Raw genomic sequence first — 16,957 nt, forward strand, 5'->3', positions numbered from 1 at the left:
GTAGCATTTATTAGCATATTTTTCGATTATATATATATAAAATTTGACATTTTATGTTGTCCTTTCTTCTTTCTCTTTCGTTTTTTTCCTCTTTCCCTTTATGTCTTTTACCGCGTAATATGTTTTTCAAATTTTAGAATGCTCATGCAAGATATTCAAAAATCCGTGCATCTACGAATCTTTGAATGCAAGGATCCGTCTTTCAATAGTCTATTCCAGGATTTACTAACTTATCAATTTTATGTTCAGAGAGTTCAAAGATTTAAGATACGTAAATCCAAAAATCCGTAATGTTAGGGCCTTGTAAATTGCAGTAGTCTTTTACAAACTATTATTTATTGATTTGAGACTACCTCGAAACATTTCTGCGCATGGTCGGACATGAATTCCGGATGTCTGGTGCGCATGCGCGAGAGTATAACTTCGGGTTAAAGATTCGTGCTGCTGGTGGGCGCGTCGTTTGAAAATAGGAGAGAAAAGGGAACGAAATATAATATTAAGAAAAATAGGCGTCTCCATTTTATTTATTATTTCCCTATATTACTGCCAACCGATTATAGATTATAATTAGACCACGGATGTGTTTGTTCAGATGTCGATGGATAGCCGCCCGGCGCTCACGCAGGCATAAGTATATGCTCGTAAAAGGAAAATATTGATAGCGCGCAGGGGAGAAAAAAAAGTGTCATCTGGCACAGCGGCTCTTGTCGAAAGCTCTCGGCTTGCTGCGATCGAGTTGACCCGCGATCTAATTACAATTTCCTCTAAAGCTTTAGTTTCACCAAACTTTAGGCACGCGATACGCATAGGAATTAATAGATTGTGTTACAATAATTACTATATAATCACTGTAGTAACATTCTTCTTGCGTAGTTCGAAAAATGTCGTGTAATAGACAACTTTAAGACGTTATAAACGAGACGTATTTTTCAGAAAGTCGCAGGATATTTTATCGACATATTTTAAACGCCTTTTTGGGGAAAAAAATCTTAAAGATGTCTACAAAAGGACGTCTTACAGACACCTTTTTAGATGCTTGCATTATTTGAATAATGTTAGGAAATTTATATCTCAAGATATATGGTTGATTTAATCCTGATTTAACAAACAGGCGCTTAACGACTATCGTGAATAAGATATTAATCAAGAACTTATGAATAACAATAGGTTCAAGGAATTATGAAGAAATGATTGTGAATCTCTAAAATATATGTAGATGAACTGTGCACGTGTGTGGATCGATGGATCTGTGAATCTGTAGATCCATGGATCTATTTATCTTTCAATCTACGATGCTATACACATTTCGTAAAAGCGAGGGTCTATGATGCTAAATGTGATCGGTGAATCTATGGATTAACAGATTTACGGATTTTAAGATCTATATATATATTTTTTTTTGTATAACCGATACTTATCTACTGTAATACATATTATTCGCACAGTATAATTAACCTAATGAAAACTACATAAAATACTTGTACATAAAATTTGATACATCATTTTCCTCAGGTTGAAGTTCCATTATAGGAGATACTCGTATCGATGATCCGACGTTCGTTTCTCAATACATTACGATCATTTAGAATGTATTTTCCTTCGGAATGTATTTTCTTTTGTCCAAACGTAATGTTTGCATCAATGCAGAAAAAAGAACAGTTCGGCCAATTTCTTCTCTCTTCAACCACAGAACTTAACAACTTGTGTAGGATACTGGTTTACGTGAACTAATATTAAATATTATATGATACAGTATACATATAAATAATACGCATTCCACTGTCGCAATGTCGCGCCGCATAGTTTTGACAAAATCAATATAAATCTTCGCGTGCAATATAACGCTTTACGTTGATCGCGACTAAACGCCTATTTGTGATATATCGACAGTTCGGTTTAAGATCAATGATGCCTTTGACTTAAGTACATCCAGAAATCAATCATTATTGGAATTAAGTACTTATGGAGGGCTACCACGATCAGTATTACTATTAATGCATCAACAATTTTAATGCTTTAGCTATCGATATATTATATATTATTAATATAACATATTTATATTATTAGTATACGATCAATGTACATTTTTCGTACTATCACTATTAAAAATGTAGTAATTACTGATCGCGAGTGCTCTTTGAAAATTGTTCTTTAAGTATAGACTTTTAAATTCCCTTCCAGTAATTTTATTAGCAGTTTTCGCGGAATCTTATTCAGTAAGTACTAAACGCGCATGAGAGTTCCTTTTGTATTATTACAATGTATCTTGTCAGTGCCGACCTGATAGTGTTGCAATGCCTCTTCTACATGCTTAACAACTAAATTATTTCTCAAATCGCAAATTAAATATTAATTCGCAAAATCAATAGATCCTTGGACTTACAGATTATTGTATTTGCAAATTTTCATATTCGTAAATTTTTTTTTTAATTTGAATTCTTAGGTCCACGCACAGATCTTTAAATCTGTAGATTTTTGTTGATTCTTGCTGTTGATTTATAGATTCCTGAGTATATAGATTTTTGCCCTCATATATCCTCAGATAAGAAGATTCTTGGGCCCATAGAGTCTTAGATGTACAGATCGTTGATATCACATAAATCTTTGAATTCATAAATTCTTTAAGTTTATATATCATGATCTGCATTTCTATATTTCATGCATCTTACCGTTTTATTTTTATTTTCATATATCTTTATATCACGCACGCACACAAACTCGGATCTACAAAGTCTTGGAACTTTCACGCCGCAATATCCGTTTTAAACGCACATATTCATAATCGCATCTAAATTTTATAATTTGTAATTGAATTCAATAGATTTACAAATTTACAGTCAATATAGAATTAAAATGTTTTCTAAAGGTTGACAATTTTTTCTAATTCAAAATTTCATATCCTGTAGATCTTTGTTTGCAATTTTTTTCTATCAAAATCTCTTTCGAGATCGTTCGACTCGTAGGCTCAATAAATTAATAACACACAATTAACAACTGCAACGTTTAACATCGGCATGTCAAACATGTAAGTAAATTCTTAAGTGCAGAGTTTATTAATTAAACTCACTGTCACATCTAATTCTCTTTGTTTTTACCACATATCACTCGCAAATTAAAATACGTTCCTTTGATGATCCAAGACTTCAAAAAAACTTGGGAATCCAAATCCGTAAATCCGAGCATTTATGAGCTCAAAAATCAGTAGATTCAACAATCTGCGAATCCGAGTGTCTCTGCATGCAAGAATCCATAGATTCTAGTATTTTTACCGCATGAAAAATGCATTATATAGAATCATAGATCATCATACACATTCAACATATTATTGGGTGGCAATAACTATCGATTGCCTCTTTAATATCCGTATCTTTGCTTATATTCTTTCGCCATGCTCCATAGCAGATTTCAATATAATAACACTTAATTTTAACTCTCAATTGAAAATATCCAGAACAAAGGAATACAAGTAACAATTGTCAATATACAAGACAAACATAACTATACGAATAACAATATCAATATGAATAGCATTCGATAGTTTTTGTAGCCATATAAATAGAATTGCGATCTGCGTTGTTATGTGACATGCGTCACATTGCAAACGTAACACATCGAGACGATTTTAGTAACGCGTTGTTTACCAAAATCGAAAACCTGACGATTTAAATGTTAATACGTGAAGCTCGATGAGATATTTCAAAAACAAAAATCTTTAACAAATTTTTGTTCCATTTTTATAAAGATTTTTACTATATCTCATCAATACCAAGATTTTTGGAAAAATTTTGGACTTAGCAATCTCGTACATGACGTTTAACTTTATTCAACATTTCGATAGATGACAGTTTTTGCGTTGCTTGCGGTTAATTTTTTTTTTTTTTAACACTATTAACATCACTCAAAGTTTAAAATAACGTTACAAGCAACGTTTACCATTGTTACTTGATAGCGATTAGTCCAACTGAGCTTAACGCGTACTTGTATCCCTTTATGCCTGCTGTCTTTTATTAAAATTCACCGAGTACCACTTCTCTTACCAATGCCCAAAAATTTCAACGTACCGACATGCCAAGATGTAACGCGCGATGGGCAAAAATACACTAATGTAATATACAACTACATGGCTGAACTAAGATTATCGATCATCCGCGATACCATGACAACTTATCGGCCAGAGCTCGTCTCTGTGAAAAGAAACGCGTGTGACGAAAAGCTCAAGAGAATCTAACTGAAAACGGTCGGTGGGCTCTTAACTAAAGGAGAATCTCTCTCTCTCTCTTTCTCTCTCTTTCTCTCTCTCTTTCTCTCTTTCTCTCTCTCTCTCTCTCTCTCTCTCTCTCTCTCTCTCTCTCTCTCGCGCGCGCGCGCGCGAATTAAGTTTTGCGAACGATCGACTAGCCGTCGATGGTCGAGATCACTCCCCGTGACACAACCCTGGCAGAAATAAGAGAAGATACCGCCCGGCTTTTGTGCGGGATTGTTCATTTCACCTTTCTTCCTTCCCATTTAGTTTTGTGCATCTCGATTGTAGTTGATTGCTCCGTTGAGCTCATTTTCTCGTTTGCTTTGCCCTTTTGTTCATTTTCTCTCTTCTCTTTCTCTCTATCTCCCTTTCTCTCCATTTCTCTTTCTCTCTCCTTTCCCCGTCTTCCTTCTTTCTGTTTCCTTCTCTTGGCGATTGACATGATCGATGGATAACGCTGTTACAATCGTTGTAAGTACGACGAAGACGATGAGCTGATGAAATGATGACAGTGAGAAGAAGTAAGGCTAATCCGGAGCGGTATCGTCGGGCAGAGAGAAAACCGGATGGTACAGGGTGTGATCGCGGTCGGCCAACGAGGCAGGTTAAAAAAAAAATGTCTTCTTTCTGTTCTATTCTCTTGCGGCTTCCTACTTGGACGCGGTTAGTAGCGGTTATGATCTGGCGAATGATCGAAATGGCCGGGCTTAGTCTACCATTAGTTCGAAGTGCACCGAGCCACGTCTTTCAAATCTATCATGATGGATGTTGTGCGCCCATGCCTTGCACTCGATATTGATGAGCACGCCGTCTGTAACAAACACCGATAAATGTTAATTACTTCGTTGGTATATGTTGATCTTAACGATCTGTCGGATCCGCAGACTTGATTGGATTGACTTTGGATCGATAACTCTTTGAAATCGTTAAACTTAAAAATTTATCTAACTTTTAGACATTTAGATTAATTCCTAGATCTTTAGATGTCTAAAAATAAAAATAGCTGTCTAGTGAGAAGTTGTCTTCCATTTCGAACATGTAATTGTTAACATTGAAAACAAAATTAAATGTATACATACACTTGGGCTTTTCGAAGAACACAGCTACAAGAGGGCTCAAATATCCTTGAGTGTTCTTGAATGGGAAATAGAAGCCAGGAAAACCACGACGTGGTATGTACTGAATCGCACCCATGTTCTCCACATCGGCAGGGTTTTCACCAGCGCAAGACACCCAGACAGTGTCCAGTCTGTTGTGTTTTTCTTCTTGCATGATATGCTCCTTGAGATCCGCTGGCATCATAGCCGGCAAATTTTTGGTATCATTATAAAATTGCGGTTCCCATCCAAAAATCTGAAACAAGTTTAAGGTATAATTTTATTTAATCGACATCTTTACAAGGGATAATGTGTCCAGTCGTTTTGGTCGCTTTTTAAATTCGAGAAATACTAAATCTGTCTTTAAGAAACAGTAAAAGATAATCTTTGAAATTCTTAAAAATTTGTTGTTCTTTTTTAGTCTGGATGTCTAGAAAAATCCAAGAACAAAAAAATTTGCAAATTCAATAATTTAAATACTTTCTTAATCAGTTATTTTGCTTACTGGATCATAAAAGTGAAAATGCTTGGAAAAAAAATTAAAAACTAGCGATTTATTATTCGATTTTCTTTTTCATCTTGTATAAACGCAGTTTCGATTTAAAGGGGTGCATAAAATGTTCATGAAAGTTTAGTAGATCACATAAAAATTATATACAAACCTTATTCAGTTTTAAGAAGATACAAGGCGCGGATCTGCTGAAGCCGTATTTGTTATCTTTCGTGCATTGTCCCCAAGTGGCCATGTTTACATCGCAGACTTTGCCTGGTGGTGCTGGCTTACCGTAATCACATATCACTCTCTCGTAGCTGTTCGTACCACTCGGCGGTCTTTGATATTCTGCATTGCATAGAAATTACATCTTGAAAACTGCATATTAATTCCGTGCCGATTAGTTAACAAATTTAATTCAACATGAACAATGTTTCTTCAAAATAAATAGAGTAATTAATTTGGTTTCATTATTTGCTTTCACATTAAAAAGTGTGCTTCATTCAAGTGTCTTACCTGCCAAGAATCTGTCCAACTCCCTGGTCCAGTGTAGATAATTACCCTCGTCGCTAGCCTTGTACCAAATCAAAGTACTTTCGACGTTGCGTTCGGGAGGCATAGGCCTAAAACCGAGACCCGGATTGCTGCCGATCAGCGAATTATCCAGCTGCCACTTCGGCGCGTTCGGATCCAACGTCTGATAGAACACAGCGAGCATCGCACCGAAGAAGCCGGACAGGACGGCATAAAAAATTACGTAGAACAGCAAAATTTTAGCTGAAAATATATTTGCGTATATAAGACAAAATATCACTGAATTTTAATGCGAGAAAAGAAATTATTTCTTAAACTTCGATATGGAAAGAACGAATATATTCTTTTAGTTTAAAATATAATTTTAATGATTGCTTATCAATGCTACTTTATATCAATCTATTTACTTATTTACTAATTATTTATTTATTTCATTAACAAATAAAATGTATTCAAAAATAAAAAACGAAAACACATTCACATTTTGTGATATTATATTTCTACTGAATAAAAGCTACTTATTTGTAGAATTATATAAGTACCTACATACAATTTAATTTTTATGATCAAAATAATATACAAGGATTATTTATTAATTTATTCCACAATAAATTATTCATTAGAAAATTAACGATACGTAACTTTAACGATATATAATTTATTCTAAACACGACAAGTATATCACAAATATATCACAATACGTTAAATGGTACGTATTATTTATCTATGGTACAAAGTGCTATTTTTCTAAGAGTAGTACAACTCCTATAATTGAAGAGTAATGTAACTTCTATTGGAAGCTAGAACAACAATTTTACACACACTTTCCGTTTAAGAATATTTCTATTTCTGTTTATACATTATAAATACTTGTGTAAGTAACAATTGCGCTTTAAATTCAATTAAACGTTGCAATATGTTGCATCAAGCAAATAGACGCTCGTATTACCGATTATTTCTTGTGCATCATATGAAAAAAGTATTTCAAGGCTAATTCTATAAAATCGATCGAAATTGCTCGAAACACGAAAGCTGCTTTATTACATAATCGCAAGTCAAACTTACCACTAGCTCTTTTGAAACACGCGATCTATTATAAGTTATTTTATCGACCAAGTTCTTTCTCGCTATCGTATCAATTATTTTAACTCTCTTGTGTCAAAAAATTATTTTGACTCTCTTTGTGTCAAAAAAATTTTCCGTACTTCTTCAAATAACGCGAGCAAAAAGTTCCAGAACATCTTTTTCATTTTAAATCTTAAAATATTTGTTGAAAATGCGATTGTAATATTACTGCTTAACGAATTTTTAATTTACATAGCTAGTATTTCATCAATACGATCAATGAAAAATCAAAATAGACACATTGTCTGATTTAGGATTAAAATATCGAAACTAATATAAAATATATTATTTTACGAGCGTAATCTCTATTGTTGCTATCGTTTGCTGGTCGAAGGCTGGAGCATCGTGACAATTATGATCCGGCGTCTAATTGGCCTGAATTGGTATTGGGTAAGCGATGCCATGTGTTTGTTATACAAATCATTGACGAACATATTCTTACGCACGCAAAGCGACATTACTTCCAAGAGAATGCGTTCTCCAAACAGATATCAATTCCATCTTTACAATTATTATAAATTTACTTTTTCTTTTAATTAATGTTTTAATATATTTATTTATATGATTTATAAATCTTTAAGACTTTAAAAAGAATGGACGTGGTTTTTAATTTAATTGACATAGCCAGGTCGTCTATTTTCTATAAATAAAACTTTATAAAACGCGACGATACTGTTTGTTCATAAAAGAATTAAGTACAAATTATAGAGACATTATTAGAGAAAAACAGATCTTCGTTATAGATAAAAATTTTCCGTTTGATTCTGTCACTAGTTATCTCTTTGTGAACGATAACATGATGCATTCGCGCTTAATCGTATAAAGCCTGCGTTCGATCATAATCGCATCATAATCGCATAATCGTTAAACGCTAATGTGTTCATACCGTAATTAAATGTCACGGATAATTACAAATCAAAATAATCACAAACGTATGTTCGCAGACGTTTGTGACGTTCCACTTCTCTCGTTTAATTATATCAACTAAAAATAATTATACTGATAAATAAATATTTTGAGATAAAAAATATAATAACTGAGAGACGATTCCAGAAGTACTTACAGTTACTTTTATTTCTCGTAAAAAATTTTGTGAGTTATTCTTTGTAATGTAATTACTCCTTTAGAAAGATACATATTTAGTAATAATCTAATATTATGTAAGAAATATAATACTATATAGATACGTATAATAAATAATATTTAATTTTTAGTAACTAATTATAGCAGATTTTGTTACATAAATAGAAAAAACTTAGTATTTTAAGATAAATTGGATATTGCTGTCGAGTCTCCCAGAAGGCAAGAAAGCAATTTGTCTAATTTTTTTTATTGTCTAATTTTAACATCAAGACTCTAAAGATAATATAGTAATTAACTCTATATCAATGGCTCGCTCTTAATGTCAAAATGGCTGCACGAAGTCGCTACGGTAACGTAACATTTCTATGACTTTTCTCGAGATATCGATCGACACGGTGCAGAATGCAACGACACTGAATGCCGACTATTTCTTTCGTCAAATAGGCCATGAAGTATTCTGACGCGATAATATAATGGGCATAACTGCTAATTATCTCTTAGCTAATTTTTAATATACCGCAAACCTCATTACTTTGTAAAAGCTTTATTCAGCTTTGTTCATTTGCCGAAAGATCTGCAGGATCGAACTTGAAATGTAGGACATTCAGCTGGAAAAATCGGCTGCGTTAGTAGCGCGCAGACGCTAACACTATCCAGTATAGAAATCAGACCATACCATTTCTGTGAGATGGTAACGGAGACGGCTCGTATTGATTTTGGCGGAAGTCGATCGACCTCAACGGAAGAGCGAAGGGGCATAGATAAAAAGTGATAAAACAGGCGCGGAAAAGAGAGAGAAAGATAAAGATAAAAGTGGAGAGAAGAGGAGAAGACGATATGATAAACGTACGGGCTAGAGTTATGTGGAAAAAAAAATTATGAAAAGAATTTATATTTTATTATACATAAAATATAAATGAAATATCGTAATAAATGAAAGGAATCGAAGAATTTAAAAGAGCAAATCCACAATCGCGATGTACGTTTTTAACCGTACAGTAAAATACCGCAGTAGAGTTATTTAAAAAGCTACCCTATTGAAAACTTATGACATCTCTCACTCGTGCATTTCCTCCTGCTGCTATCTCAAGCGGTAGAATGTAAAAATAGAACGACGGAAGTCTGCAGCGAGGTCGCACCCCTCCGACATACGGATGTAGGTAACCGCAAACTTTGATTCTGTTGGAACTAAAGTAGCAAATAATGGCAGTGATAAATCGTGGAAAAAAGAGATTTTACATACAGACTTTTATGTTGTAATATGTAAGTAAATATATTACAATTATCTCTCTCAATAATTAAAAACAAAATGAAAATTGCAATTGAAATAATATATAGAGAAAGTTCTATCGATCCTAACGTACATATGTGCGCGCACTCAAATAATAAATTATTTTACATTATTTATACGCGCGTTTATAGAGTTTATAATAATTTTTTACAGTTAAAATTCAGCTTTTTGTTTCAGTTAAAAAGACAAATTATTTTAGAAAATCGAGAGAAACAAGATATTTTGTTAGCGATATTAAAAACAATTTTTTAAAAGATGGTTATATAAGGAGTCAACTAAAAGTTAAACTATTATTGTGTATAAATTTCTCGTTAATGAAAAGATGTAAAAACCAACGCTAAATGCCATTTTATCAAAACAGGATATGCGCAACAGTATAAGTATAGACCAAGAAATATCCATACTAAACCAGCACTCGGCTTACGTTTAACGCACTTTGTTAACGCACATGGAAATCGCCACCTTACGTTTATCACAAGATATTTTCAGTTTTAACTGCCTACATAAACGAATGAAAACATCTCAGACGGTATTGGGACCATCGTCAGACCGATTGATATATTGGCACAATGGCCAGCCTAAAGATAATTTCAATATAAGCTAAAATGTACTTGCCTACATAAGTTATTCAAAAGCAAAAAAAACCAAGATATCAAGAGATCCATGTGCTCGATCACTATTCTGTCTTCGTCTCGCGTTGGGGTCTTTAGATAGCTTTAGTTTAGTTACGTAAGCATCTAACACTTGTAATACATCTAACACTTAGAAAATTGCCAATACAAATCCAATTTGATGCAATTAATTGTGATTAATTTAAAAAATATAATCTGTGTCCTCTCTATAGTTCCCTCAAACTTAATTCCTCCGAAATCCTTTAATTTTCAATATCAAGTGCTACATAGTTTCTAGTAGATCACAATTTAATTTGCATAAATGCGTAATCATCATTAACATGTGATTAAAATATTAGATATCAATTTCTTCTCTTATTACCCTGTATTCTTTATTTTTGCACTTTTTCTGATTCAATATATACTTCACGATCGGTAAGTAGTGAAGTGCACATGCATCCGAAACCTTACGCCGCGTATAACACTTCCGATGGAGGAAACTATGTCTTACGTAACTTGTAGCTGACCGTTGGGTTGGATAAATTTTGCCTCTATAAATAGTTATTTTGTGCACTAGCATGATGTTATGACTAATACCATTTAAAGTTGTAAATTAACTAGCGTGTTTTTTTACAAACTCACGAGCACGGAGATTAAATTATGTAACAGCATAATTCCAAATATGTAAATTTGTATACGTAAACTGAATTACTGATTCTTAAAAGATAAATCACTGACAATCGTTCTCAGAAAGAGCAAAGTTTTCAAACAACTCACGAAGAATAAAAATCTCATGTCAATTTTCACCGATCGTGAATAAAAATAACACTGATTATGGTAAACCTCGTTGGTTGAAAATTGCTACTTATAAAATATTTTCTAAACTTACTAAACCATTTATTCTAAACTTTTAGTAAATTTGATAAATTTTTTAACATTATTACAAGATAGATTTAATATTTAAAATTAAATTTATCGGCCAATTTGAGTGCCAATTTAGGCCGAGCAAAAATTTCAATTTAAATTATAATAACTAAATGTGCTTGATAATCACAAATTCAAAATTTTTAATTGTTTTGTATATTATTGTTTATGCCTATAAAAATAAACTATTACAATAAACGTTGAGAATGTCACGACAAAATTTTCCGATCTAGGAAATGTCACAATGGTATAACTATACTATCTTTTATGTATTATTACGTAATGAACCTTAGTCATATATAACCTTCGACCACCCGTATCTTTTGAAACCTTTATCTTATCTTTCGAAGGGAATATTAGTTAAAAATACCATTCCACTAATTTTTCAAATAAAAATGAAATATAAAACGGTAAAAAGATACACTGGAGATATATTTAATGATTATTGATTTAACAAAAGTGCTACTCCAGTAAATACACGTTTCTCCAATCTCTAATATATCACGGATAATTTGTTTAACTCCTGAATTTTTACAAAATTATACAAGCGACACAACTTACTTACTTCTTATTTTACATAACTTCAATAACAATCTAACTATTGCAATGGAGATCAGTTTCGTCGGCAAAGTTATGTAAGTATTAAATCATTGATATACCAATTTATTCAAGTAACTCCAGCTCCTCATATTCTTCTTCTTGTTAACGCACATCTCCGAACAGCTTCGCCTTCATTGTGTCGTTGTAGCGTTGAATAAATATCGGAGTGACAGATTTAACTGACAGTAAATATTTTTATAGACCGTTATATTCAGATTGGCCGTGTCGTATATTTTAATCGATAAATGTTACAGTGGATAATGTAAGTAGCTGTACATGCTCCAAAAAAAAATATCCTATAAAAGACAACTTCAAGCCATCTCTGCAGAAAGTCTCGAAGAGTCTTCATGACGTTTTTTTTCTTAGATACACATGTTAATCTCCCTCCAATTTTGCACGCTTGGTCGTTAATCTTGACATAGGTCAAACGAATTGTGATTAAAGTAATCCGGATCGGACAAAAAAAAACGGAAAATTACGTAACAGTATTAACGAATATTAATGATGTAATTTATTTAACAATTCCCCACAAATGTCTGGTTTTAACACTGCAAATAAATTATTTCGAAAATTATGTCTTGTAAAACATATCCAATATATCTCTAGAAGAGTCCAAAAATGTAGTGCTAGGCTCATAAAGCGTGTTGAAGTAATTTTAGTAATTTCGCTTGTACATATATTCTACATAATTGGGTCAGTACTAACTACCAGGATGCCTATGACTTTCTCGCTTAACTTGACGAGCAAAGTAAACGAAATGATATGATATAAATATAAATACGATGTAGGTATGGAAATATGAAGTTGAATAGAGTAACGGTTTTTTTTATATATAGACGATGTACTATCCAACCTACGTTCACACTCGGATTGGTCGAACCACCAGTTAGGCTACTTTTAATATCTAAAGGTATTCCTCTACGATCGAGCCGTTAGAGACGCTACAACGACGTAACCAAATGCAAAGGATTAACTCTGGAAAGGATTAACGCCTAACACGATTGTCAAATAAAGTACTACTACATCTATATATCTACACTTGCGTCAAACTATACAAAAATTACACACTACGTGACTTGAACCAAGGCAACACCAGGACATCTTAATTCTTCTAATTAATCAAACTTGGATAATCGGAGGAGTCAGCGGTTTATCTCCCGGAAAATAATCTTGCGCACAGAGGGGCGGGTCGAGAGACGCAAGGACTCAACGGGAGAAGCTGATGTTCGAGTGTCGCTACTAAAATATATATTCTGTCGCTGAAAAAGGAACTCACCCCAACTGGCGCCGGTGCGCCCCAGGAACTGTCCCGTCTCGGAGTTCCAGACGAAGACACGGAAGCCCTCCCATTTCCCGAGCTTCGGCGGCGGGGTGTAATACTGCTCGACTTTATTCTTGCCCTCCATCCCGTTCTAACGACGACTCTCGACGACGACTCTCGACGATGACTCTCGACGATGACTCTCGACGACGACGACGGGGACCGTGCGCGCGAAGAAGAAAAAGGGTGGAACTCCGGGGGCGACGACAGAAGAACGGAAGAAGGCGCGAAGTGAGTGAAGAAAAGGCGCTGTGCCACCGTGCCGCGCGTGCTGATCCTTCCCCGAGGGCTGAGGAGCTTCCTTCCTCCGGCGGAACGTCGGCCGCGATCGAACAGCTCCGCGGGCGAGGGCGCAAAGGAAGGAACGGTCGATTCGTGCCCCCGTCTGGAGGAGCCGCTGCTGTCGGGCGCTCTCGTCCGGCGAAGGGTTGAATATTGAGCGATCGAGGCTGGCCCGACCCCCGCGAGAGAGGTCTTCGGTACCTCTATCCTTCCACCTCCCCGTCGCCTTTCTCACCCCCCCTCGCCCCCCACGGCGCACCCTCCGCGGCGGGCAACGCGCCGGCGTGACCACGCAGACGCGTCAATACGTGATTTCCTTACCACCCCTCCCGCTCCCGCTCCCGCGCCACGCGAACACCCTCGATACCCATCCTCCTTCCACCCTCCCTTTCTTTCTCACCCCTTCGCGAGTTCGCGGGACCGATTCGCGAGACCTAGGTGGCTCCACCGGCAACGGCGGGCGATGTACCGACTCAACGGCGATCTCGCAACCCTCAACCCTCCGCGGATTTCGGGCCTCCCCCCTCTCCTCCCCGCCACCACCGTCCGCCGTCTCGTTTTAGGTGCTTTCGATCGACCCCCGTCCCCCGTCCCGCGAGAACGCCGACCGCTCGGGAACGGAGCTTATGCGACGCGATGCGCAGCCGAGCCGACTCGCGTATGCGTATTAAGTCTCTCTCTCTCGCGAGGAGACGGATAGGGAAGGGAGGGTGATGTACATTAAGGAAAGAGAGGAGGGGATGATATCGAGACCGTGTGAGAGCGAGAGGCGAGAGGGGTTGGAGGGGAGGAAAGCAGATAGTGGGTCACGTGTCGAGTGTGGAGTGTCCGAGACTGCCGCGATAGCCCGAGAGGGAATAACGGCTAGCGGCACGGTCTTTTCCGCGGGCCTCAAATTGCAGCGAGCACCGAAAACGCCGTTGCGATTAATCCCCCCCCCGTACACGTAACGATATATCCTCTGACAGCATATACGATGACGCGGTACTTAATAAGCAATTTTTTGCACGCCCATCGCGATAAGTCTCGCGGTATTATTTTTCCAACTGACAATAAGTATTTCCATTTAAATCATCATTAATTACTAATTAACTTTGATCAGTGCCTTCATATTTTTTCGTATATTTTAACGCATAATGTAATAAATATAATGTAAGTATATGAAGAGGATATAATAAATAATAGATATAATATAATATAATATATAAATATATATATAATGTATAATAAATATAATTAATCGCAAATTTAATTAGCAATGCAATTATCCACCTATCAATTTTATTGATATTAATCCTTTATTTATGTAATTGTTCAGATCTTCTAATATTTATCTTTCCGTTTCAAATTTAAAGCTATCAACTAATAATAATCGAGTAATTATTAATTAATGTACTGCGATCGATTAAAAAAGAGGTCAATAATTTACTATTTTCCATAGATTTTCTATGGATATTCTATAATCTAATTGTTAAATCTAATAAATTTCCAAATAATAGTGTTTATATTTCTTCAAAGATATTGCAATGCAAAATAAACTTTTTAAATCCGAAGAAAAGATTAAAAAGCTTCAATTAGTAAAAAGCTCGCATTTTACTGAAGTGCTTGAACGTGTGGCGTGATCGTTGAGATTATAATTTGGCAACAACATAATCCAGATTCAGTCAGGTTTATCAAGAGCAGATTTTGCAAGCTACTCTTACTTATAAGTTTCGTGATTGAATAAGCTCACGCAGTCACGCGCAACACTCCCACATGTAAAAGTTGTTATGCTCTTTGAATTAAAAACACTGTGTCATTGAAATTTTCTCAATGCGCCTTCTACTGAAAAGTTTGATTCATATCCGTCTAATAGAAAAACCGGCAATCTTGACAATCAGTTGAAAATAAGTTAATTACATTGAAGTAATCTATAATATCTTTAATTTGTAATATGATTGTCTAAAAGGACATAGGTATTCTCCGAAAGCTTTTTAAGACTTTTAAAATATTTCTGTTTATAACATAACGTCATCACAAAATCATGATTTTTGGTACAATCAAAATTAATATCTCCCTTATACTCATTTCTTTCCGTTTTGTGAAAGAAAATCGACGTTGCAGAGATAGGACATTTTTTTAATTAAAAAAAATTTTTTTTAGGAAACAACCTACTTTTATAGAATTAATCCTTATTATCTGTCTTTATATCTGCAATATAATAAGCAGTTTAATAAGATTATAAAAATTGTTGGATAATTTGCCTTTTTATAGGGAAACTAAATATCAAAACTTCTTTCAAAAGTTTATTCACAGTATTTATATGGTATCACAATTTTAAAGACGTTTAATTGCTTCCCAGTGAATATAATGTCCCAAATCGGGACATCTTTAAGACGTCACATGTCCCAATTTGGGACATACGTGTTGCATGGGAAGTCACGCTTGATACTGCAACCGTGTCCTGAAATTTAATAAAACTGTATCTGTATATCCGTTGTTATATAAAGCAGAGAGATATTAATTATCAAGTTTGTCGAACACAGAAAATAAATAAATACGACAATTTCGATCATGGGCCTAATATTAATTTGTGAATTATTGCAAACCCCACTTCTCAAATTACATGCTGATTACCGCTGTTTTTACAACAGTGATCTTTTAAATTTAAACCACCAACAAACATAATTAAATTGATATTAATAATCAAATTAATATTACTATGCCGATAAAGCATCTGACAAACTTCGCACTATTGTCAAGAAATTTATTACAAAAAATATTAAGAGCTCGAATCTGAACCTCTCTATTTTCTGAGTAGAAATCTTATCACCCGGCCACCGAAGGTCTAATGATATGTCTCACGATAAACATGATACGAAAAATCACATCGTTTTCAATGAAACAATTTGAGAAAGCAAATAACGTAAGCACAACATAGAATAAATAAAGATAACAATTTCATCGGGCAGATTTTCGAATTGACATTAATTTTTGAATATATCATCGCTGTAGTATGAGCTATCCACTGGTTACTCATTGTCAGTTTTACAATGTGCTCGTCAAAACAAAAATGCGAATTTATACATTGAAATTATATTAATAATCAATTAATAACCGTAAGTACTAACTGGCACGTGATTAGTAATCGAATTTTAATATTTCTAATTTATAAATCAAGCCTACCATCTGCCAGATGATCGAAATTGTTATATTTATTTATTTTGTGTTGCACACATACATCATTACTTACTTATTATCACTAAATGTGATTAACTGCTTTTGGATGAAAACTTCTGATTTTGTTTTTCAACTTCTTCGAGATTGACCAAATACTTGTATATGAAGTTTCGCTTTTTGCGTAATCCAAATCT

At 34.8% G+C, this 16,957-nt stretch overlaps 1 protein-coding gene across 1 annotated transcript; it reads right to left on the reverse strand.

Annotated features, from left to right (window-relative positions):
* Positions 1-506: 506 nt before the first annotated feature.
* LOC139771586 (sodium/potassium-transporting ATPase subunit beta-2-like) lies at positions 507-14,155 on the reverse strand. The gene is made up of 5 exons (XM_071704463.1): positions 13,278-14,155; positions 6,350-6,610; positions 6,003-6,181; positions 5,323-5,596; positions 507-5,054 (listed from the first exon to the last, which is right to left on the reverse strand). The coding sequence occupies exons 1-5, from the start codon at positions 13,405-13,407 to the stop codon at positions 4,951-4,953; spliced, it is 948 nt and encodes a 315-aa protein (XP_071560564.1). The 5' UTR covers positions 13,408-14,155; the 3' UTR covers positions 507-4,950.
* Positions 14,156-16,957: the final 2,802 nt, after the last annotated feature.

This window comes from Temnothorax nylanderi, unplaced genomic scaffold, assembly GCF_030848795.1.
Source record: "Temnothorax nylanderi isolate EJ_2023f unplaced genomic scaffold, tnyl_v1.0 TNYL_tig0041_pilon, whole genome shotgun sequence".
In the NCBI taxonomy this organism is placed as follows: domain Eukaryota; kingdom Metazoa; phylum Arthropoda; class Insecta; order Hymenoptera; family Formicidae; genus Temnothorax; species Temnothorax nylanderi.

Excerpts from the sequence above, each read along its gene's own strand:
- LOC139771586 (XM_071704463.1), bottom strand. The coding sequence starts at position 13,407 with ATGGAGGGCAAGAATAAAGTCGAGCAGTATTACACCCCGCCGCCGAAG. Across the intron at positions 6,611-13,277 it reads GCGCACCGGCGCCAGTTGGG|CTAAAATTTTGCTGTTCTAC; the intron begins GTGAGTTCCTTT and ends ATATATTTTCAG. Across the intron at positions 6,182-6,349 it reads GTTGGACAGATTCTTGGCAG|AATATCAAAGACCGCCGAGT; the intron begins GTAAGACACTTG and ends TATGCAATGCAG.